At 40.5% G+C, this 25,116-nt stretch overlaps 1 protein-coding gene across 2 annotated transcripts in view; it reads left to right on the top strand.

Moving 5' to 3' along the window:
- The window catches only part of SRPX (sushi repeat containing protein X-linked), a 53,383-nt gene that overhangs the window by 15,349 nt on the left and 12,918 nt on the right, over nt 1-25,116 (top strand). Inside the window, exons 2-4 of one of the 2 annotated variants that reach the window (XM_084843951.1) lie at nt 16,764-16,823; nt 23,550-23,741; nt 24,785-24,961. In XM_084843951.1, coding sequence (XP_084700077.1) covers nt 16,764-16,823; nt 23,550-23,741; nt 24,785-24,961 — 429 coding nt within the window. The remainder of the gene's footprint in view (nt 1-16,763; nt 16,824-23,549; nt 23,742-24,784; nt 24,962-25,116) is intronic. The other variant, XM_084843952.1, reaches the window with a different exon arrangement.

Below are 25,116 nucleotides of genomic sequence, written 5' to 3' on the forward strand. Positions count from 1 at the left end.
TCAGAATCTGTCCATTGGCTTTTTAAGTGTTCCAGTTAACAGTAGTTTTTGATGGAATATTCTATGCTTTCTAGTATTAGAAGACAGAGACAACATTTGCCAATTCAGTCTTTAGCTTCCTTGGTTGGGAATCCAGTTGAGGACAAATCTACTGAAAAGTCAGTTTAGCATGGAGTGGTATGTTGATGAGCTTTCTTTTAAAATACCTTTTACAACTTTTGTCCTGCAACATGTAGCTGAGCATACTTCTGAAACAGGTTTAGAAGTACAATTACAAATTGCTTCAATGCAGGGATATCTTTTTGTTACATTTTCATTTTAAAATATCCCAAATCAAGCAACTGATGAGCAGCATTGTGGCATGATACTTTATAGTTGGAAAGTGCTTGGGATGGATGGGGTGATGTACAATAGTGAAAATCAGATATCCATGAAAATTGTGCTAAATATGCATTGTCACTATTTGGGAAGGCAGAACTGTCGGCAGGGGAGAAATTGGAAGGAGGTTTTGTACATCCCTAACAGTAATTGCTTCTTCTGTTCCTAATGTTCTGAAGAAATATTTTGAAGTAGGCTGGCTTCTAACATAACATAGAAGCATCACAGTTCCAAACGTTTTATTGAATAAATGGATAGGGCTGAACTGTGCACATTTTCCATTTGGCAGCCTTTGATGTAGCAAATGGATTCTCAGGCTACTGATGTGTGCCAGATTGCTAAAAATAGGTCTGGAATAATTTCTTAAGGGGAAATAATGGCAAAGTTCGGCTTATGATTTGGAAGATTTCCTTGATAGCCATAATAACTATTACTTATTTGATTTCATCTTTTTGCTGACAGTTAAATGCCTGTAACTGGCTAGTATTCTCCCATATCTAAACTAGCTCCACAGACATTTTTAAAACAATGGCATATGGCCTAAGGGAACCCATTTCCAAAGTTTTGTGTACTCTTTCATTTTTTTGAATATATTTTTATTTATTTTATCTTTATAAATGAAATAAACAATACCAAAATTACCAACAACCTGATCAATACTACAATTTCGCAACAATACAATATTCTGATGAGGACACCACAATAACAAAAAGAGAAGGAAAAAGAGAAAAGGAAAAGGGAGGAGGAAAGGAAATGAAGAAAAAAGAAGATTCTTTCCCCTTCCCTCTCCCTCTCCCTCCCCTTTAAAGAATTTAGTGTAAACTGCAATACCCCCCGGCCTCCAATGCCATTCTATTTTAAAAACTATATCTATAACCTTAACAGTCTTACAGTTTAATAAACAACCTTACATTTCAATATCATATCATCAATCTTATATCAAAGAAACAGGTCTACAATTCATTCCCAGAAGCCTATATTATTATTATTATTATTATTATTAATAAAAATATAGTGTTATATAATAATAAAGCTTAATATAAACCTTCAACAGTCAGTAATATATTTTATACTAGATATATAAGTACACAATATACCCTCATACAATAAATTTAAATACAGCATACCATATCTACTTTGAAATTAAAAATATAAAGAAAAGCAAGAAAAAATGAAAGATGAAAGAGAATAAAATATATGTATAATCATTTATCTTCTGAGCTAGCCTGGATCATGTAGACTAAACACAAACAGTTAACAAAGCTTGTTTAAAGAATCCAGTTCATGGGGTTGTAACAGAATTCTCACGCATTTTTAAGTTCAGCCATTCCTCCGCCATTTCATGATTTAGAAACTTCTTCATCTGACCTCCAGACACAATACAAAATGTAGCAGGATATTTTAAGTAATATTGTAAGTTCATTTGTTTTGCCATGTTTTTTGCTTTGATAAATTGCCTTCTTTTATTCACCACCTCTTTGATGTAGTCTGGAAATAACATTATCTTGTTTCCAGGAAAGGCTTCCACCCTCTCTTGCCAAACGCAGGATAGAATTCTTTGTGGAGACTTTTGCAAATTGGACTATGATCGTGTAATCAGTCCCTTTAGCATTTGGCACACAAAATGCCTGCTCAATATCAAGTAAATAATCAGATGGGATAGGGAGTATCTCATGCAAAAGTTTATCCACAAAAATAGGCAATTTTACCTCATTAGACAGATTTTTAATCCCAATAATACGTACATTGGATCTCTTCGTGAAGGCCTCCAGTTGAGAAATTCTATGAGAGGCATTTTTAAAATGAATTTGTGTCGTAGTTTCATTTCCTGTCACTCGGTCTTCTAGCTCATTAATTTTCGTCTCCATTTTTTGCCATGATGCATTAATTAAATCCACAGCTCCTTGCAAGGCGGTGATGGAATTTTGGATTAAATCCAACCTTTTGGCTTGCTCCATAAATTGTGAAGATAAAGTATTTTATCAGAGTAAATAATTCCCCAATATCTTCTGTTCTCGAAACTTTTGACACAGGGGTGCAGGGGGAGTTGATGCCAGCTCCTTTCTTCTCCTCAGTGCAGTCATGTTTGTCTCAAACAGATCTTTCAGGTCCTCAGATGTTCTCAAATATTGTTAACATTTCTTAAGTCATCCCAAGTTGTTGATATTTCTTAAAGCATATATTATTATGGAACACATCAGCCCTGTTTTCTCCTATGAAATAGGAGTCTCAGTACAGCTTTTTGCATTGGTAAAGCTCCGGAGAGATAATCCTGGAATCCAGCCCCCCCACTGTCTTGAGGGGGGTACTTTTCTCCAATATGTTAACCAGATGTTGCCTTGCCCCCCTTAATTCCATGGGGGAATAAAAAGTTTTTTCAACCTTTTAAAAAGCTGTTTGAGAAAGCTCCCATGGAGAGCCTGTGGGATGCTAGCAGAGCAACATTGGTTCCAACTGGAAGTCTGTACTCTTTCATGATAATAAATGCATTCTTCACAAATTTTATTGTGCTTCACAAATTTTTATTGTTAAAATTTATTAACAAATTTTATTTATTATTACAATAATAAATAATACAATATTATATACAATAATAAATAATACTAATAATATTATTATTATTATAATATTATAATAATATTATTTATAATATAAATAATAAATATATTATTTATAAATAATAAATAATATTATATACAATAATAAATAATACAATATTAAATACAATATTATCATGATAATAAATGCATTCTTCACAAATTTTATTGTGCTTCACAAATTTTTATTGTTAAAATTTATTAACAAATTTTATTTATTATTACAATTGCTAAGTAATGCTCAGAGTCCAATAAAGATTAGAGTCTTGTGCTTTTTCAGTGGGACTAGCATAGCTATCTAGGAGGTGCCATAGTTCATGTCTTCCCAGAGACCCGTCCTGTTAAATAGTTTATTAATACTTGATATGTTCTAGGGTGAAGGCCATCACTAGAAATGGTAGGGAGATTTAAGAGATAACAGGAAAATGGTTCACCCTTGAGCATTGTTCAGTTTCTCTCTGTGTTTGTGGCCTGTCTTCACACATAATTCTAAGCCAGGAATTCCAGATTAATACATCAAGGTGTGAATGAACATCGTGCTGGTACACACAGTCAGTTCACTCCTGCTTTGTGCAAGCAGGTAAACAAACAAGAAATAGATAGCTTTGCATTTTGTTGCAATCCAAGATTATGGTTAAGTTCACTTAGACAAGCCAGGATCATAATAAGACAGCTTTAAATCAGTGTCTGTGCTTGGTTTAGGAATCTTAGATTGTTTGGGTGCACTTAAACTTAATCCCGGGTTCAGACATAATGTGAAGTTCATAGAATCATAGACTTATAGGGTTGGAAGGGGCCTACAAGACCATCGAGTCCAACCCCCTGCTCAATGCAGGAAGCCTGATTCCCAGGTGGAATCCCATCCAAGTACTAACCAGGGCTAACCTTGTTATCCCCTTCTTGGTTTGTTTACCTACTCATGCAAAGGGAGGAGCGAACGGACTGCATGCATCAGTACACCGCTTGTCCACAATGTAGTTTATTAAGCCAGGATTCCTGTGTTAGCATTATGTGTGAATGCAGCAGTGTTTATCTTGACACTGTCTATGTAGAGGAGGCTGCTGTCCTTGAGTCAGTGGCTGGATTTTTTGTCGGGGGGAAATGTTTGCAGTGAACTAACTGATCCCAGGTTAAGTCTTCCATTGTGGAAGCAGACTTCTGCTCTTGCAATAGCACTTTCTCTTCCTCTTCTCCTCCCTGCAGCTCCCCGTGTATCCCCAAACTTGCTCCAGAGGATTCCCCAATCCAGCAGGTGATGGTGCAAATCTACAGTTCTAAGCATGAAAATGTAGTGTATTCTCTTTATTTCCATTTTACTTACTAGTTTATAAGACTATTCATGAGCAACTGATGTTATGTACTTCTCTAGAGGTTACTCAGAAGAATATGCTTTATTGTTAGGACAAATTTTAAGAACAGGGTTACATAACAATCCTGCCCCCATAGGAGTACTGTGTCTTCAGCGAAGTCATATGGGAATACAACATTACTGTTCTTGGTGTGTTTCCTATGGTGACAAAAGCAAGTCTTGTATTCTCTGTGCTACAGAAATACCCTTGGTCCCATTCCTATAACATTAACAAGCACACACACACACCCCTTAAGTCTCAGTGCATTCTTAGGACTGCTACACATATTGAAGATTCCCTTCACAGATGCCTTCCCATGTAGAATACCACTGGGAGAGCTGCCCTTCAGTCCACCTGTCCCCAGACTGGGAACAAAACTGAAGAATTCCACTTCGATTTATTTTTAGAATTTTAAGAAAAATTATGCACTATCATTCTTCAAGCTACATAATTTATACACATGTGAAATAACAATGAACAATCTGGCCCCTAATGCTCAGTCTCCCAAGCCATGTGCTATAAATTTCTCTGTACTCCATGCAGGTGCAGTAATTTCAAACTGAGTTCCATATCAAGAAAATCCCTGAGGGCTGCAAATAAGTTAGTTTGCCAAGTCAAGGTGTTTTTCAGAAGGAGCCCACTGTTTCTGAAATTACACGTTTCAACTTGCATTCAAGATATTTTCTTTAAAAGTAAAATACCTTTCAAGCTGTTGTAATTAAAGTGCAGTTGTAATGTGGAGCAGAATACCATGCAATTCATTACCTCAAAATAGTTTGGGGTAGGAGTAATGAGTGATCAAAGTGTTCAGACACAGGAAACCATCATCCTTATCAAATTTCATGGGAACTGTAAATTACAAATAGACGATCTGTGTGATTCAGAGCTCAGTTTCACATCTGAAAACATTTCTACATCTGCCTCACCGATAAGCAAAATGAAAACTATAAAGAAATATTGCAGCTAGCTTTTGATCAGAGAGATCAAATGGCTAGATAAGGTATTTATGCCAGCAATTAATATTAAGTGTTGTATGGAAATAACAAATCCTATAATGTGTTCTTTATTTTTAATCACAGACGAGTTATAATTTTTATTTTTATTGTATATGTTTTAAGTTCAGATTTTATATGGGGCAAGCATCTGCCCTTTATAGTTTTACAGTTCAGTCCCCTGTACATATCTGCTCAAAATAAGCTGAATTGAGTTCAGTGGGACTTACTTCTAGCAAAACTGAGAATAAGATTGCAGTCTTTGTGATCTGTGGAAGGGAACAAAAAGTTGCCTTAAAATTAAATAAAGGGTTAAATATTTCATTGGAATAGAATTTAATTCTTGGCATTTCATGTAAAGAACCACTGAAAGAGCTTACTCTTCAAATCTCGCATACCCAACCACTTTTCTTAGATGAATCATCTTTCAGAAAGTTTGAGCAATCAATCTAATTATTTAGAAAAATATTTGAAATTATATGTTTTGTTGAGAATTCTCTTGAGTGGAACATTCAGATCTGAATTTCAGAATTCTGCCAAGTAGCACAAGCCAAAGAAAAGACAAAGATTTTTAGTAACATCTTCAAAGCCTTTGGAGGCTGCTATTTAAGTCTGATACAGCACAATGTGCTTTAAAATTCTAGTAAGCTTAGTGTTTTGTACCATGGAGTTGACATGCCAGCATGTCTGCCGACATCAGCAGATTTAAATCAAGTAACAAGAGTAGAACACTAGGAAAACTGATTGCTAAATATAATTGACAAAAGTTATTCTGACTATGAGAAAGATTAAACCTACTCTAATAAATGGATGGTCTCTTTGACTTAAGTAGATTTGGGATCTGGTATAAATATATATATGAATCATAGAATCATAGAATACTAGGGTTGGAAGGGGCCTACAAGGCCATCAAGTCCAACCCCCTGCTCAATGCAGGAATCCAGGTCAGAGCATCCCTGACAGATGGCTGTCCAGCCTCGTCTTGAATGCCTCCAGTGTGGGAGAGCCCACCACCTCCCTAGGTAATTGGTTCCATTGTCGTATTGCTCCAACAGTCAGGACGTTTTTCCTGATGTTCAGCTGGAATCTGGCTTCCTGTAACTTGAGCCCATTATTCCATGTCCTGCACTCTGGGATGATCAAGAAGAGATCCTGGCCTTCCTCTCTGTGACAACCTTTCAAGTACTTGAAGAGTGCTATCATATCTCCCCTCAGTCTTCTCTTCTCAAGGCAAAAATGCCCAGATCTTTCAGTCTCTCCTCATAGGGCTTTGTTTCCAGTCCCCTGATTGTCTTTCTTTTCCTCCTCTGAACCCTCTCCAGCTTGTCTGCATCCTTCTTAAAATGTGGTGCCCAGAACTGGACACAGTACTCCAGATGAGGCCTAACCAGTGCTGAGTAAAGGGGAACTAGTACTTCTCGGGATTTGGAAACTATGCTTCTATTAATGCAGCCCAAAAGAGTATTTGCCTTTTTTGCAGCCACATCACAGTGTTGGCTCATATTCAGCTTGTGATCGACAACAGTTCCAAGATCCTTTTCTCTTGTAGTGTTGTTGAGCCACGTATCCCCCATCTTGTAACTGTGCATTTGGTTTCTTTTTCCTAGGTGCAGAACTTGGCATTTATCCCTATTAAATGTCATTCTGTTGTTTTCTGCCCACCACTCCAGTCTATCCAGATCACTTTGAATTTTGTTTCTGTCTTCCACAGTATTAGCTATCCCGCCCAATTCGGTGTCATCTGCAAATCTGATCAGCATTCCCTGCACCTCCTCCTCCAAGTCATTAATAAAAATGTTGAAGAGCACTGGGCCCAAGACTGAGCCCTGCGGTACCCCGCTCGTTACCTCTCCCCAGTTTGAGAAGATCCCATTCATAAGCACTCTTTGAGTCTGATTCTGTAGCCAACTGTGGATCCACCGGATCGTTGTTTCATCTAGCCCACTTCGAGCTAGTTTGCTCATCAGGAGATCATGGGGCACTTTGTCGAAAGCTTTGCTGAAGTTGAGGTATATTATGCCCACAGCATTCCCATAGGCCACGAGGGAGGTTACTTGATCAAAAAATGAGATCAGATTCATCTGGCAGGATTTGTTTTTGACAAATCCATGTTGGCTTCGAGTAATCACTGCATTGTTTTCAAGGTGCTTACAGATGGATTGCTTTATCATCCACTCCAGAATTTTCCCATGGATTGATGTCAGACTGACTGCTCTGTAGTTCCCAAGTTTCTCCTTTTTACCCTTTTTGAAGATAGTGACAACATTAGCCCTCCTTCAGTCATCTGGCACTTCCCCCGTCCTCCATGATTGCTCAAAGAGAATAGACAGCGGTTCTGAGAGTTCTTCTGCCAGTTCCTTTATTACTCTAGGGTGCAGTTCATCTGGCCCTGGAGATTTGAACTCATTCAAAGTAATGAGGTGTTCCTTGACCATATGCCTATTGATCTCAAGCTGCAATCCTGCCCCTTCAGCCTGTATTTCGCCTTTGCCGGGGGGTCATAGACCCTCTTTTGGGAGAAGACTGAGCCAAAGTAGGAATTGAGCACCTCTGCCTTTTCTTTGTCATCTGTTATCATTTTGCCATCCTTATTTAATAGCTGAACAACCATTTCTTTCCTCTGTCTTTTACTTTGCACGTAGCTGAATAAAGCCTTTTTGTTGCTTTTAGCATCCCTCAATAACCTCCACTTGTTCTCAGCTTTAGTCTTCCTGACGCCATCCCCACAATTCTGTGCTCCCTGCCTGTACTCTTCCTTTATTGCTAGGCCTTCTTTCCACTTCCTGTATGTGACCTTTTTTGTTTTCAGGTCATGTCTAAGCTTTTTGTGAAGCCACATTGGCTTCTTCTGTTGTCTTCCACCTTTTCTTCTTGTTGGAATTGTTTGTAATTGTGCCTTGAGACTTTCCTTTTTTAAAAGCTCCCACCCATCTTGGACTCCTTTTGTCGTTAGCCATGGGACCTTACTGCTCATTGTTCTGAGTTTATTAAAATCAGCTTTCCTAAAATCCAGGGTACGCGTTTGACTACACTCAGCTTTTGCTTCCCTTAGAACCAAGAACTCAAGTATAACGTGGTTGCTTTCCCCCAGAGTTCCTGTAACTGCTACTTTATCCACTAAGTCATCTCTGTTGGTTAGGATCAAGTCAAGGATAGCCGATGCTCTAGTTCCTTCCTCTACTTTCTGTAGGAGGAAGTTATCCGCCACACAAGTCAGGAATTTCCTGGAGGGGCCATGTTTTGCAGAACTTGTCTCCCAACAAATATCAGGGAAATTGAAGTCCCCCATTACTACCACATCATGCTTCCTTGAAACATTGGCTATTTGCTTTTCAAAAGTTTCATCCTCGTCTTCTCCTTGATTGGGTGGCCGGTAGTAGACTCCAACCACCAGGTTCCTTTTATTCTTTGCTCCATTTATTTTGATCCAGATGCTCTTGATGGGACTACCAAGCTCATCCTCCTGTATTTCTGTGCAGGGATATGTATTTTTCACATACCGTGCAACCCCACCTCCCTTTCTGTTCCTCCTGTTCTTTTTGAACAAGTTATATCCTTCAATTGCTGTATTCCAGTCATGAGAGTCATCCCACCAAGTCTCAGTTATACCAAAGTCATAATTTCCCTCTTGTATTAAGAGTTCAAGTTTGTTCTGTTTGTTTCCCATACTCTGGGCATTAGTATATAGACATCAAAGACCATGTGCTTCATAGTCTGGCTTTCTTCCTACATGTGTCTGAAGACTCTTATTGGGTGCTATTAGAGCTGTTCTCTCCGTTGCGGTGCATGAGCCTTCGTCCATTGTTACCCCCAACTTTACATCTCCCTTCCCCGTAGGATTCAGTTTAAAGCCCTCCTGATGAAGATCTTCATGCTGTGGCCAAATACATTCTTCCCAACCTTTGTGAGGTGCAACCCCTCCCTTGCCAACAGCCCATCTTCCAGGAAGTATAGCCCGTGGTCCCAGCATCCAAATCTCTCACGCCGGCACTACCTTTGTAGCCAGTCATTCACCCGGAGTATTTTTCGTTCCCTTTCTAGCCCTCTTGTAACTACTGGAAGGATGGATGAGAAAAGTATCTGGGCCCCAAAGTTCTTGAGTTGCCTTCCCAAAGCTTCAGAGTCTGACGTGATTTCTTCGTAGCTCCGCTTGGCGGTATCATTTGTTCCTACATGGATGAGAAGAAAGGGATACCTGTCAGTGGGCTTTATCAGTGCAGGCAACCTTTCAGTCACGTCTCTAATCCGTCCTCCCGGGAGACAACATACCTGGCGAGTCCATGGGTCTTCATGACATACTTGGGTCTCGATCCCACGCAGCAAGGAGTCTCCCACGACTACTACTCTTCTCTTCTTCTTGTTGTAGGCCTGGGTTTCATCGCCTCTGCTTGACTGACCTTCAGCCTCTTGCTCACTCTCATGCAGGTTCCCCTGTAATTCTTCCTCTGCAGGCTGTCCTCCAGTCTCATCCTCAAGTACCTGGAATCGGTTCCACAGCTCCACTGCTTCCACTGGTGCAGAGTGGCGTCTAGTTCTTCTTCTCCTAACTGTCACCCTTTTCCAAGGAGTATCCTCTACTGCATTTTTCCTCACCTCAGCATTTCCCACTTCTGCCTCAGCTTGCTGTTGCTCTTCAAGCTCCTGTTCTTCACTTTGCTGCTATAGTTCCACGGTTCTATCCAAGAGCTTTTTGTGCTCTTATTCCCCGGAGGGTTGACAGTCGCCGCTCCAGTCCTCTTACTTTTTTTCCCAGCAGCGTGATCAACCTGCACTTGTTGCAGGTGTAGGCCATGTTGTTCTCAGGCAAGAAAACAAACATTGCACACACCTTGCAGGTCACCACCACTGATAAATATGGTAAGTGGTCTCCTATAAAATAAAGGAATATTATTTTCTAAAGCATTATCATTTTCTGCACAATGATTATATAGCTGTTACTCATTTGTTGCATATGATTCAGAATCTTTTTCTCAGGATAGCACCTTTGTTGGAAGGAAATTGCATTTTGTAGCACTCAAACAGCATTATAGTAATTACTGGGAAAATGTGCTCACCCTGCCCCCCTCCCCCAAACACACAGAGGAGTCAGTTGTAATTATGACTACCCTGCGAAGCCTGGTTACATTAGTGTCATGGGTACTTATTGGATAGTAACTGTGATGTCACTAGTGGTGAGTAACACTGCACCCGTTCTCATGCTTGCATCATTTTGTGAACTTTTAGAGCTTTTACTACTTAAAAAATGTTTTGAAAGGCTGAGCACTCAAGGGTGGGAGCACTCAAGTAGCCCTTAAAAAAAGGGTAACATTCATAAACTCTCGCCAACAGCAGTTACTCATCTCCTTGTTAGTGTTGCTGTAGCAATGATTTGTAGTTTATGGTTTCATGTTTCCTACAACTATGTATTCCTGACATAGGGTATGTAACTTCACATGATAGGACTCACACAGGGTAATGGTGGCTGGCTTTTAAGGCAGCTCCATAAGGGTTATATTTCCCTTGTATCACGAGAATAGCATAGTCCACAACTCTGTGGTTATATCATTGCTGGTGATTTCTTCATGCTGAGCAGGGGTGTTGTTAGGGGGTGGGCTGACATGGGCCCCGGATCTTTTTTGAGTTGTGACCTGGATCTTTTGAACTGTTATAATTGCCTTTTTTTTTTTTTTTACATTTTCCCATTGACTTGCATTGGAAAACAAACAGCCATAACTTTTTTAGTTTGCATGATAAATACATGAAATTTGGAGAACTGGTAGCCCCCATGGAGCTGATTGAATCTGCCTGAAATTAGGCAGTTAGGTGCAGTGGCTTTTGTGCTAGTCACAGATAAAATTTGGTATTTTCAAGAAAATCTGTCAAAGCAAAGAGCTATAATTTTTTTGTGCTTCCACATAAGTGCATAGCGTTTGGGGACCAGGCAACCCCAGTAGAGCTGTCTGAATCTGCCAAATTTCAGACAGTTAGGCCTAGTAGCTTTTGTGCTAGCCACAGATAAAACGTGCTTTTTTCAAGAAAATGTGTCAAAGCAAAGAGCTATAATTTTTTTGCTCTTCCACATAAGTGCATGGAATTTGGAGACCTGGCAGCCCCCATGGAGCTGATTGAACCTGCCACATTTCAGGCAGTTAGGTCTGGTGGTTTTTGTGCTGGTCACAGGTAAAATTGGTTATTTTCAAGAAAATCTGTCAAAGCAAAGAGCTATATGTTTTTTGCGCTTCCACATATGTCCATGGAATTCGGGGACCTGGCAGCCCCCATGGAGCTGACTGAACCTGCCAAATTTCAGACAGTTAGCTCTAGTGGTTTTTGTGCTAGCCACAGGTAAAAATTGCTTTCTTCAAGAAAATCTGTCAAGGTAAAGAGCTATAATTTTTTTTTGTGCTTCTACATACATGCATGGAATTTGGGGACCTGGCTGACTGAACCTGCTAAATTTCAGGCAGCTAGGTCCAGTGGCTTTTGTGCTAGCCATCTGTAAAGTTTCCTTTTCTCAAAGACTAAAACAAAAAGTAAAAAACAGTCAAGCCACATGGTGGATTAGAAATCCTAATCAGAAGGTGTTTAAGGTGACCATTAGGAGGTCATTATCCCTAATCTCTGGTGTAGGTTTTTTTTGAGGTGCAGAAAACCTCTCTCCCCCTACTTTTCTGCTTTTACATGCGCACTGTTGGGAGCTTGCTTGCAATGAAATTTTGAAGAGGGAGAAGGAAGGGAAGAAAGAGCTCCATGTGAAATACTGGTATTTCACACAGAATCCGATTTTACTGCCCCAAACTGGAACCACTGGCTTCTGCAGTAGTTTAGTAGCTTCAGTACAGCAAAGGATCCAATCAGCCTCCACAAACTTCTTTCTCCCCCTCCACTTTAATTTCTCCTAAATAGCTGTAGGACTCAAATTATTCCAAAAGGAGAGTTAGGACTATGTGGCGTCATGATCGAAGAACTGCTGAGGCTTTTTAATAGGTTCTGCAGTTTTAAAAATGCTAGAAAAAGCCCTCAGCCACCTCACCTCATGAAGTTAATTTATGTGCAGTCCTTGCAAACCCTCCACAGCCTCCTAAATTCCTCTGACTACCTCTCTGAAAGGAGCCACTTGGCTTAGGGAATTCTCTCTACCTCCCACCCCCCTGCATTTCCAGTCACCATTCTTCTTTTCTTCTTCCCTCCCCTCCCCTATCCTGTTCTTCCTTTCTCTTCTTTATTCCACCCAGAGCATATCTTGAGGAATTCTTAAAGAGAATTCTCTTTGGTGGGCAAGAGAAGTTCTGAACTGTATTTGACTTTATACAAACAGACAAGAGGGTTGGTTTTTCTCCTTCTCCTCACTCAAGTCTTTGAGAAAAGTGGGTTCACATGGTTGCAGAGAAACAAATCTGGGGCTGTTTTGTTTGGCAGTTGCCATTATCCAGCAATAGGAAGGGCTGCAGCTCAGTGGCAGAGCACATGCTTGGCATGCAGACGGTCCCAGGTTCAATCCCCAGCATCTCCAGGTAGGGCTAGGAAAGACTCCTGCCTGAAACCCTGGAAAGCTGCTGCTGCCAGTCAGTGTCAACAGTACTGCACTAGATGGACCCAGGGACTGACCCAGTCAGTATAAGGCAGCTTCCTATGTTCCTCTGAACAAAAAGCTTAAATAAAAATAGGAGCTTTGGGTTTGTTTTTTTAAGTGGAGGGGAGATAAATATTGCTAATTTATGCAGTCCTATGTATGCCTACTGAGAAGTCACATTATGTTTAATGAGGCTTACCCTCAGGAAAGTGTGCATAGGATTCCAGCACAAGTTACTTTTGCAGGGAGGTTTGCACCTTGATATTCTGCAAGTTTACTCAGAAATATGTTCTGAGTTGTGAGCATGGTACTGCAGGCTTAATCAGCGCCTACACGATTCTGTCTAATGAACTGACTACCTTTTCAGCTCAGTCCTATGCATGTTTTGTCGTGTGTGTGTGTATGTTTGCATGAACTCTAGCTTCAGTGGTGAGGAAAAGGCACTTAGTACATGCTCAGCGTTTCTCCATAACTTAGCCCTAGTTTTGAAAACAGACTCATTGGCTGAACCCTGGTGAAGCCTTGGCACAAATGAAGTTATGGGGAGGAAGATACAATGAGAGCTTGTGCATAACAAGGAGGAGTTAGAGGAGAGTTGCACAACACAAGACATCTGTTTTGATGAAGAGTTGCTGGAGGAGGGTAGGATGAGGAGGGATGGTTGCATGGAAGGGAATAGAATTGGTAGGGGGAGAATGGTGAAAGAAAAGCATTCTGCATATGCTCAGAGGCACTCTTATGTTTAAGAACATAAGGAGAGCCGTGCTGCATCAGACCAAGGTCCATCTAGTCCAGCATTCTGTTCACACAATAGCCAACCAGATGCCCACAGGAAACCCACAAGCAGGACATGAGTGCAATAGCACCTTCCCACCCATGTTCCCCTGCTGCTAACAGTGGTGAAATGTAAATATATTCTAGTCATTCTAAATTTGCATGCATGTATATCCTTCAGAAACTTTGCAGGTTTCTTGCCTTGGAGACACCTCTAATGACCTATGCATTTTCATACAGATTTACCCAAAAACTATTGGGGAAGCAGTAAAGGGAAAGCAAATCAGTCCCTCCTCCAAACTGGAGAACTCCCCTTCCACATGAACTGGTACACCTATCCTTCTGAAACTTTGCTGGTTTCTTACTTTGGGACAACCCTAGGCTGTCTGTAATTTTCAGAACAATGGTCCACAAGGAACATAGGGAGATTAGTATGGCCTCTTATACATGTGTGGAATCACCACACACCGCGATAGGGGCCGCGGTGGCTTAGTGGTTAAGACGCTGAACTGCAGACTGGAAGGTTGGCAGGTCAGCAGTTCGAGACCCGAGTGCTGCGTGACGGAGTGAGCTCCTGTCTTCAGTCCCAGCTTCTGCCAACCTAGCAGTTCGAAAGCAAGAAATTGCAAGTAGATAAATAGGTACCGCCTCGGCAGGAAAGGTAACAGCGTTCCGTGCACCTCGGTGTTCAGTCATGCCGGCCACATGACCACGGAAGCGTCTTCGGACAGCGCTGGCTCTTCGGCTTAGAAACGGGGATGAGCACCGCACCCTAGAGTCGGACACGACTGGTTGGGGACACCTCTACCTTTTACCTTTAATCACCACGTGCCCTCCCCCTATATATATATATGAGGTGCGCTTAGACTCAGATATGGAGATAGGTATATACAAATTTGTGTTATAGGCCTGTGCCCCTGATCTTTTAAGAACCTAGAAACGCCCCTGGTGCTGAGACTGTTATACTGATTTCACAATTGCCCTTCTATGCAGTGTGGATTTATGGGGTAAGCCTGGGCATCCTGTGAAGGTGGAGAAGAGATATGCATCCAACCCATGAAAAAACAGCCCATGCGCACCCTTTCACTAAAGCCAGTTGAATCCCATTGATTACTGGTATGTCAAGTTGACAGGCCTTTGGTTCTCACAGCTAAGCTGAAAACTGGGTGTGGATAGTTAAAACAAATTATAGATTTTCTTCTGATTTTACTAGAGATTTTAGGGAGGTCTGGATTTTATGGTTCACTCTTCTGCGACCTGAGTTCAATCCCAGTGGAAGCTGGGTCCCAGATAGCCGGCTCAGGTCAACTCAGCCTTCCATCCTTCCGAGGTCGCTAAAATGAGTACCCAGCTTGCTGGGGGGAAAGGTAGTCACGACTGGGGAAGGCAATGGCAGACCACCCCACTATAGTCTGCCATGAAAACGCCAGCGTAAGCGGCGTCCCTCTAGGGGTCAGTAATGACCCGGTGCTTGCACAAGAGGAACCTTTCCTTCCTTTCCTTGTGCATCTTAGGAATGCCTAAGCATGGAAAGAAAACAAAAATATAGATGTTTAGTTAAGCATAAGACCTTTATACTCAAATTAAATTTACATCTTTTAATACCTTGCTCAGGGGCATTCTTCAGTAAAGATATATGATATGCTGCTATGTATAGTAGAGTGGATTTCAAGCATTTTTCCTTCAGGGAAACCATTGACTTGTCTGCTGAGAAGCCTCTGCACACCTGCCAGCATGTAGGTCTGTTGAACCTAGCTGTTGATCAGCAAGGACTGAAAGACTGACTTAAAAAGTGCCTAGCACTCCTCTACGGTTGCACGTTGTAGGTACTGATTGATTATGGGGGCAAGTGGTCTCCTGGGCAACACCTCCAGCATTACTGATTTCATTGAAGGATGCCTGGAAAGTTTTTGAGGAGCCTCAGAGTTCCTAGGAACGTAAACCCACTGCTTTAGTGAATGATGTGTGGTGGTGGGATTAGAAGATAGCTTAGATCCATGGATCCTTGTGTGCTGTAGCTGGTTGTGAATATGCTGTTGCGTAAAAGACTCTCCACATGTACACTTGCCAAAGAGAAGAGTTGATGCTATTAGCTTACCTACCCCTGTCATACAGGTGACCAGCTCAGTTGAAGTTTATTGTGCCAGTCATCTGTTAGGAAGTTACGTGTATTAATCCAATCCATCAAGGATCTCTGTTACAATCATGAGTGTTGGTATGGGGAGTCTGATGCTTTTTTTTTACACCAAATACATTCCTTTTTTTTTTTTTTGCATATTTAGGTCCCAATCCAGAAAAGGTTGTTTTCACCAGTGTATGGCAATTGCTGAATCAGAGTGAAATCTATAAGTCTTGTTTTGGATATTTATCTTGTTTGGGGTATTTATTTTAAAGTAGTGTACAATTCTAATGATTTCTGATAACATGTATATCTGATAACATAACATTTCCTGCATTGAGCAGGGGGTTGGACTCGATGGCCTTGTAGGCCCCTTCCAACCATACTATTCTATGATTCTATGTAATTGTGTTCCAGATCCATACAGGTAAGCCATTTTTGTATATTCTTGATCTTCATTAATTAAGGAAGATGCTATTTTGATTGACTGGAATAGCATGATGGTAAAATTGATGTAACCATCATTTTAGTTGCATAGGCTGTGCTGAATAACGACAATTAAGCACAGTCACACTATAAATGTATCTAGAATGGTTGTTACATTCTGCCTCTGCAGCTGGTTGCTATGATGGCTGATGTATCCACTTGCATCTTTGAACTATCTTATAGTGAAATCTTCTTAAGGCTTGAATAAGACCTTGATTTGTGATGGAAGTTCCCTACAGGATGAACTGTAGTCTTCTTTGAGTCAATATATATTGGGAAACAATTAGACTTCAATAAATTTAAACATGTTTAAATCCATAGTTTTACCAATTTCACTATAAAGTGATTTTGCTGCAAGTCTAATAAACATAAAAGCTTATGCAATTTACCTTGCTCTAGGATGTTTGTTACATCCTGATTCTGCCTTTGCTCATCTTTGCAAAAGCTTTTCTTATTCTTTTCAAATGTATTCTATTTCCTTTCTCGCTGCAGTTCTTCTCTTATTTTGTATTGTAGGATCGGGATACTCACCCCTAGAAGACGATGAAGATGTATATGCACGCAATAGATATAAAGGTGAATGCTTTGCTTATATACTAATGAGGATCACCTGTTTCAAGAGAGCTTTTTTCTTTTCCTGCTTGGAGCATGAAGCATTAGGGTATGTCTGTGCTGGCCAATTTATGCACGATTTGTTTTATTATATTCTATGAGTAACTTCTGCAGTTCACACTTAATACCATGTCCCATCAAAACTTGAACTCTAGTGCTGTGTTGCTTCTGGTTGGTTTAATCCATGAAAAAATATTTATTTTACTTTTGACATTTAGAAGCTGCCCTTTTATAAAATCTTTTAAGCATATTGAATATATTATACCTCACAAAATACGATTGTACACAATTCATGTGTGCTATTTTTCATTCATAGATTCCTTATTTTAACATATCTGTTCTTTCCCTCATATTTGCCTATTTAGGAGTCTTAGAAACTTGTTCTCAACATTTCTCTCCCCATCGCTTGTTCTGATTGTACAGCAGTGTGTAAAATATTCCTAATATATAGGTATAAAAGTCTGACATGATCTCAAAAAAATACACCACCCCCACCCATTGTAAATAACAGCTAAGAAATATTCAGGAGGTGGAAAACTGAAAGATCCATTTCAGAAAGCTCATTGTTGTGTATCCCCTGTTCACAGTACACATGGGAAGAGGAAGTCCATATGTACTATGAATAGGGGATAAACTACAAGGCCTAGAAACATACTATATGTGGAGAGCTAGGAATGATGTTAAGCTATGAATTGTAATGGAGGTGTGTCAGTATGGCCACAGCTTTAAAGTAGCCAGGCTTCACACGTGTATGAATTTTCTCTTCCTTTGTTCTTGTTAAATATGAGAGGATAGTCTAAGCATTTTTAAAATACATTTTAGGGAGTTATCGTCTCTGAACCTGTAAGCTTTACAATGTAAGGCATGCTTGATGTCATGGCCATTTCCAATTCTAATTATTTACATCATCAGTTTTGTAATTCTCTGACTTCAGTTTCAAGCAGCTAGCTCATGTTAATGAAAAATAAGCTACTTTCTTTCTCATTCATACATCATACCATCAAAATCCAAAGTTGTCTGCAATCAGCAACAGAAAAATATGAGATGGATTTTTTTCATTATTTTTCTATAATATATGATCCTCCTTTATCCTGAAATGAAAAATATACTAATTACTACCCATGCAGTCCTAAGTATTCACATGTAATCTGACAGCCTTTATTAAGGACACTATTTAGAATCATTCTAAACAAATCTATTGCCAATGATAGCTGAGAATGAATTTTTTTAGCACTGATAAAAGACGACTTTATACATGGACTTCACCAGACGGTCGACACCGAAATCAGATTGACTACATCCTTTGTCGCCAAAGGTGGCGGACATCTATGCAGTTGGTAAAAACAAGACCTGGAGCTGACTGTAGTTCAGATCACGAACTTCTTATTGCAGAATTTAGAATCAGACTAAAGAGAATAGGGAAGACCCACAGATCAGTTAGATATGAGCTCACTAATATTCCTAATGAATATGCAGTGGAGGTGAAGAATAGATTTCAGGGACTAGATTTCGTAGATAGGGTCTCGGAAGAACTATGGACAGAAGTTTGCAACATTGTTTAGGAGCAGCAACAACAAACGTTCCAAAGAAAAAGAAAACCAAGAAGGCAAAATGGCTGTCTGCTGAGACACTGAAAGTAGCCCAAGAAAGAAGGAAAGCAAAAGGCAACAGTGATAGGGGGAGATATGCCCATTTAAATGCAAAATTCCAGAGGTTAGCCAGAAGAGATAAGGAATTATTTTTCAACAAGCAATGCGCGGAAGCGGAAGAAGATAATAGAATAGGAAGGACAAGAGACCTCTTCCAGAAAATTAGAAACACTGGAGGTAAATTCCAGGCAAAAATGGGTGTGATCAAAAACAAAGATGGCAAGGACCTAACAGAAGCAGAAGAGAGCAAGAATAGGTGGCAAGAATATACGGAAGATCTGTATGGGAAGGATAATAATATCTGGGATAGATTTGACGGTGTGGTCAGTGAGTTAGAGCCAGACACTTTGGCCAGTACTTTGGCCACATAATGAGAAGACAGGATACCCTGGAGAAGATGCTGATGCTAGGGAAAGTGGAAGGCAAAAGGAAGAGGGGCCAACCAAGGGCAAGGTGGATGGATGATATTCTGGAGGTGACAGACTCGACCTTGGGGGAGCTGGGGGTGGCGACGGCCAACGGGAAGCTCTGGCGTGGGCTGGTCCATGAAGTCACGAAGAGTCAGAAGCGACTGAACGAATAAACAACAAAGTTGAAAGATATACATCCATTTGCTTTAAAGTGGATTCTATTTGTGCTAGTATCTTCCTTATTTTCTCCCCCACTGTGTCTAATAGGCTCAAAGTAGATAATTGCCTAAAATATAAAAGATAATACATTAAGGGAGCAATCCTATGGCCACTAGACACTGTCTAGAGGGTGATAGGATATGCTGTTTCCTGGAAAGCTGACCTCCTCCCATGTCTGCGTTGCCTTCAAGGCAGCACGAAGAAGCTCCATCCTCCGCACTCGGAAGAGGAGTTCAGAGTGACTGAAAGGGGCGTTCTGGGGGACGTTCTGGGGTGGGGAGAGTGGAGCTGTGTGTACGACACATCCAATGTGTCGTACAGCAGTCTCCTCTCCCGCTTGGCCCCTCCGCGGCTAGACAGCCAAAAACGGCTGTCTAGCGGAAAATAGCAGGGCAGGAGAGGTGCAGAGGGAACGATCCCCCCCGGTGCCTCTCCTGCCTTGCTTTGGATAGGCGGTCGCCTCCGAGTTCGGAGGCAGCCACCTATCTTGGTAGGATTGTGCCCTAAAATAGAGCTGCCTCATGTCAAAATTATTAAACTAACACATCTTGAGCTTTGAAAGGATGAATGATGGTTGTCATGACCAAATGAGATAAGAGTCACAGATGGAACTGGGTGGGATAAAGCATTCCTAGGTATTGTCGCCAGCTGAGATTCAGGCATAACAATTGTCCTAGAAATATCCCAGTGCTGTAAAACTCAGCACTGAAGGGAGGGGTATTAGTAGTAATGGGTATTCCCTGCATAACCACAGGTAACAAACTCTGCAGGCTGTTATTGCTTCAGTCTTGCCTGGATTCAGCTTCAGTTAGCTCACCTGTCTTTAGAATCTTGCTGCAGCTAAACCTAACATAAGCGAACAAGAGTTGCAAAATTGGGGCTTGATGAAAAGGAGTTATATAGTTCAGTACCTTATCCTAAACCTGGATATTATGTCAGCAAGCAGCCTACTTGGCTTCAGTGCTGAGCTGATATAGTTTCAGAAACTGATGGTGTCTAGGAGGGTGCAGAGTTTAACGAACTTACCCAAGCCATGAAGATTGAAGGTGGGTGGGGTGATAGAATCAATTTGAAGCGAATTTATTGAGCTGGTCAACTGCAAATTTCTGGTCATTTCAGCAGTTTGTTTAGGAATAACCTAAGCAGGAGGGTGCATCTCCCTGACTATTATGTAACAGCTGTTGATCATAATGTTATTCTGTTAATCTGATAAGAATTTGAATTCTAATTTTGTGCAAGTAAGCTCACCTATGAACATGCAAGCAGATCTGGTACATTGTTATAGCTGCTTTGAGGCAACAGGGTATTACTGACTGAGTTCACACAACATGATAACCCACACTCAAGCGTTGAGTATGGGTTGAGTGTGGGTTGTCGTTGAACCGTGGGTTGTTGTTGAAACATGCGTCATTGTACTGTCTGAACCCAGCTATGCTAACAAACTGTAGTTTGTTAACAATGAACAACGCACAGGTCACAACCCAACAACAAACCATGTGTTTTCTTCAAGAGTTGCAGACTGCGGCATGCTAAAGAGAATAAACCAGTGATAATTCTAAAAAGGAGAGCTTAAGTTGATATTTGGAAAGAGTGGTAATTGGGACCTTCACATAGGAGCCTGTGTCTCAATGACAATTGTAAGTCGTAAATGCATCCTTTTTTCTTTTCTTTTTTTAAAAAAGACTTTTTGTCATGAAACTCATCCTAAAGGAAAACTCACTACATGTCAAATGAGCTGAACATGTAAAGATTCATAGCTTAAAAGCACAGTGGGTCAGGAGGCAAGCATAGTATTGCATCTCCACAACTAAGGTAGGAAGAAACCTTTTTTCTCTGGAAGTTGGCTAGTCTGTGTGGTAATCCCCAATCCTTGCTGTGTTGAAGGATCAGGTGCAAAAATAATTGACAATGGCAGCTGCAACAGAGTGGCATCCTCTGCCATCCAGTGTAGTGTGAACCTCTTCGTTCCAGCTTTGTATGAGTGGGGACATCCTGCAGCTATGGCTCAGTGCTCCTAAACTAATTTTATTTTCATTTACTATATTTCTATACCACCCCATAACCAAAGTTCACAGTTCACTTATGGGCATATTATGCCAGAGCTTCGTCAATTGCACTGGCTTCAAATCTGTTTCTGAGTTCAATTTAAACTGCTACTTTCACTTTTAAAACCCTTCATGGCTTGGGACTACATTACCTCTCTCCACATGTGTCTACATGGACCATAAGATGGTAGTCAGAGTCTTTTTTCCTAGTGCACCAAAAGGTGAGGTGTAATGGGTGTTTACGGGGAAAAGACTTTTTCAATGCTGGTGGCACCCCAAATCTGGAATGCTCTCCCCATAGAACCTTAATGTAATTTTGGTGCCAAAGTCCTTTTTGTTTCCCTAGGCCTTTAATTTGTTTTAGCTTTTATTTCCTTCATGTGATTTTACACTGCTTTTATATATTTTGTTGATGTGCATTTTTATTTTATGTAAACTGTTCTTGTATTTCTTGACCCTGTAAGCCATCCTGATAATTCATTGAAGGGTGGAATATAAATCTGTATACAGGAGAACATCCAATACATTGGAGCTCTCCAAAGTTCAGAAAAACAGGAAGTATATGGTAGCCGTATGGACAGCAGGCAGGGATTCGGATGTATTCTTTATTGAATGGGTCTTGAATGCCCCTTGATCCAGTTTACATCCATAATATCCAAACATCCAAAACTATGGATGCAGACAGAGCAGTGAGTATTCCATAATTCTATTGTGCAAGTGCAGAAATTTCACAGAACTAATTCCACTAACCAAAAACTGCACAGCTACAGCCAGCATTTTGGCTGGTACATTCTAATATACAGAGCCCCTCCCCCATGTCTGCTACCTAGCTATCCAATCAGCAGATGATGCAGAAATCTCTAACTAGACTGTATCACTCCATCCCCCATTCGTGGCATATATGTTCTCTCTTGCATGCCTTTCCTGTGCACCTGTTTCTGTGGCTCAGTTTTGTGACATTGGGTATGGAAGAAAAACATATTCCTGTGTCATTTGTTTGCCTGGAGTCTTGTGTAAACCAAATTGCCTTGGCTACATGTACACCATTAGCACATGAATCCAGCTGTGTGGATACCATGTGTAAGTATCACATTTTACATCAGATCTTTCTCTCTTGATCTCCCTCCCTGATTATAGCACTATTTGTGGCAAGGCTTTACTACCACAAGGAATTTGATTCACCACACACTGAATAAGACTAGGCTTAAATAAGTACTTTTCCATTATTTGGGGTTGTAACTAACAGTTATTTGGAACTGAAGTATAAGCTACTATCACTTGGCCATGGGACCAAACATAAGAGCATGAAAATAACCATTCTAGATCAGATAAAATGCCTGATTGGTCCAACATTCTCTTCTCTCAGTGGCAAACCAACTGCTTATGGAAAGCCCACAAGTAGACCATGAATGCAGTAGCACCCTCCCGCTTGTGTTCCCACACAGCTGATATACAAAGGCATACTGCCTCTGATATTAGAGGTAATATATATATCCAATGATAGTGGTATCTGCCATGCATTTGTCTAATCCTCCTTTAAAGCCATCCAACTGGTGGCAATCACTGTATCTAGCAGTAGCAAATAAGATAGTTTAATTATGTGCTGTGTGACGAAATACTTCCTTTTATCTGTCCTTACCCTCCCATCATTCAGCTTTGTTTGATGACCCCAGATTCTAGTATTCTCAACATAAAGCATAATTGTATGCACCTCTGTCGTGTTCCCCCCTTACTTGCCTTTTTTCTAAGCTAAAACGTCCCAAATGTTGTAATCATTCTTCATATGGAAAGTTGCTCCAGCCCCTTGATCATTTTGGTTGCCCTGTTCTGCATGAACGTTCTCAGAAGTAAGTCCAGTTGAGTTCAGTAGGGCTTACTTCCAGGTAGGTGAGTATAGGATTGCAACCTAAGAGAAGTAAATATTAGGCCACATACACAAGTAACATTTGTTTGTAACGAATTCAGCTGTTAGCTTTCTTTTTAGAAAGAAAAGATAAAACATCTAATCATTCTAACTGTCCACATGGTGGCAGACTTCATCCACAAGCTGAAAACTAAAGGAGCAGCCCTCATCTCATCACAGCAATGCCAAATATTCCTTTGATTTTAAAGGTGCAAGTTTTAAGTGCACATTTTAATACAAAATGTAATTCACATGTTGCACACAAAAAGCAACAACCTTTAGTGCTGTAACCTTGGAGGCGGCACATGAATCTGCAGCTTGCATCTCTCTGTACTCTCTTTTTTCTTCCCAGTAAACTCTGGCCCAACTCCAGAGTTAAACTTATACTATAATTACATGTGTTTTTGTTTTATTTTTAAAATCGTTTTCTTCTTATGTATGCTTATTTGTCTTTCTATTACCAGATACACCATGGTGTTCTCCTATCAAGGTGAAATATGGCTACGCAAGCTGCCGAAGCCCTCATGGAGGGTATTACAAAAATGTATTGGGGACAAACTGTGACATTCGTTGTCAGAAAGGTTACGAACTGCATGGTCCTCAGCAGCTTATTTGTCAGTCAAACAAACGCTGGTCTGGGAAAGTTTTGTGCAAACGTGAGTGGCGTATACTTCTACTGAAGATCTGCTTTCAATTCAACTGTTTCTGACCATCCAGAAACAGTATTTGTGTCTTAGATGAAGGAAAAAGTAAAATTATTAACTAGTTTTTCTGTGCAGTCTCATCGATTTTTTTTCTAAAGTTGCATGTACAGAAATATTTAACTTCCACATGGAAGTCACCAAGGAAAGCCCTCTACCTCAAGGCAGGATCCTCCACACATTACCACTCCCATGTCCCAGGTTAACCCACACCACTGTCTGCCCTAATTATATGGCAAGAGCAAACAAGACAGCCCTTGATAAGGTTCCTGCAGTTATAAAAATGTCCATTATGAAAAGTTAAGATTAATCACGATGATTAAGATGATTAATAAAAGACCACATGTGTGCATGGTGCTTACAGAGTACAAAAGGTCAAGCCTTTCCCCTGAGGAGCTTATAAACCAATCTACTCAACATGTTCATTGTATGATAAAGAGGGGAAATATTTTTTAAAAAAATAAACATTCTTTTTTCTTTTATGAACCACATTGCACTGGTTAAACAGAATGATCCTCCACAGCCAAATTGAACTGGAAGACCTATTCACATCATATATTCATCAACCAAGACAAGCACATGACAGAAACATTAGGGTGAGCTACTAGAAAGCAAATACACTAAGGGTGCATGTTTAGACAGAAAAAAAGTCCTACAACTCCCAGCATTCCCCTGCCAGCCCTGCTAGCTGGGGAATGTTGGGGTTTGTAGGACTTCTTTTTTCTGTCTAAACATGCATAGGATTGTGCCCTAATAGAGTTTTCCCTTGCAAGAGTTTTCCCTCTTATTAGTTACCCAACATGCTGACATGCATTTGCAGTGTTGCCTCTTGTGAACAGGTATATTTTTTGGGATTGTGCAGAGGCCATATTGGCCACATAAAAATGTCTTTAAATGTCAAAGTTCATTTTCAAAACTCTTCCTCTTTCATAAATTGTATTACATGCAAAATCTCTTTGTAATATCCTCAGTAATCTGATGTTTGTTTCCCCTCTTAGAAAAACGTTGCCAGACCCTTTCAATGCCACCTAATGGAGGATTCAAGTGTTTAGATGGTGCATATTTTAACTCCAGGTGCGAGTATTATTGTTCACCAGGTTATCAGTTAAAAGGAGACCGAATAGTACAATGTATGGATAACAAAGCCTGGAGTGGAAGACCAGCTACTTGTGTCGGTACGTATAGAATCAAGAAGATGCACCATTACATTTGGAGGGTAAAGAAGGGGAGGATGGGAGGAAGTCTGAATGATACACTATGGTGAGATGGAACAGGCTGTTGATATGATCGCTACTCTGGCACTCTGACTCCAGCCAGCACTGTCGGTTTA

The sequence above is a fragment of the Heloderma suspectum genome, chromosome 3, assembly GCF_057233095.1.
Source record: "Heloderma suspectum isolate Gila_16-S chromosome 3, 16-S_ref, whole genome shotgun sequence".
In the NCBI taxonomy this organism is placed as follows: Eukaryota; Metazoa; Chordata; class Lepidosauria; order Squamata; family Helodermatidae; genus Heloderma; species Heloderma suspectum.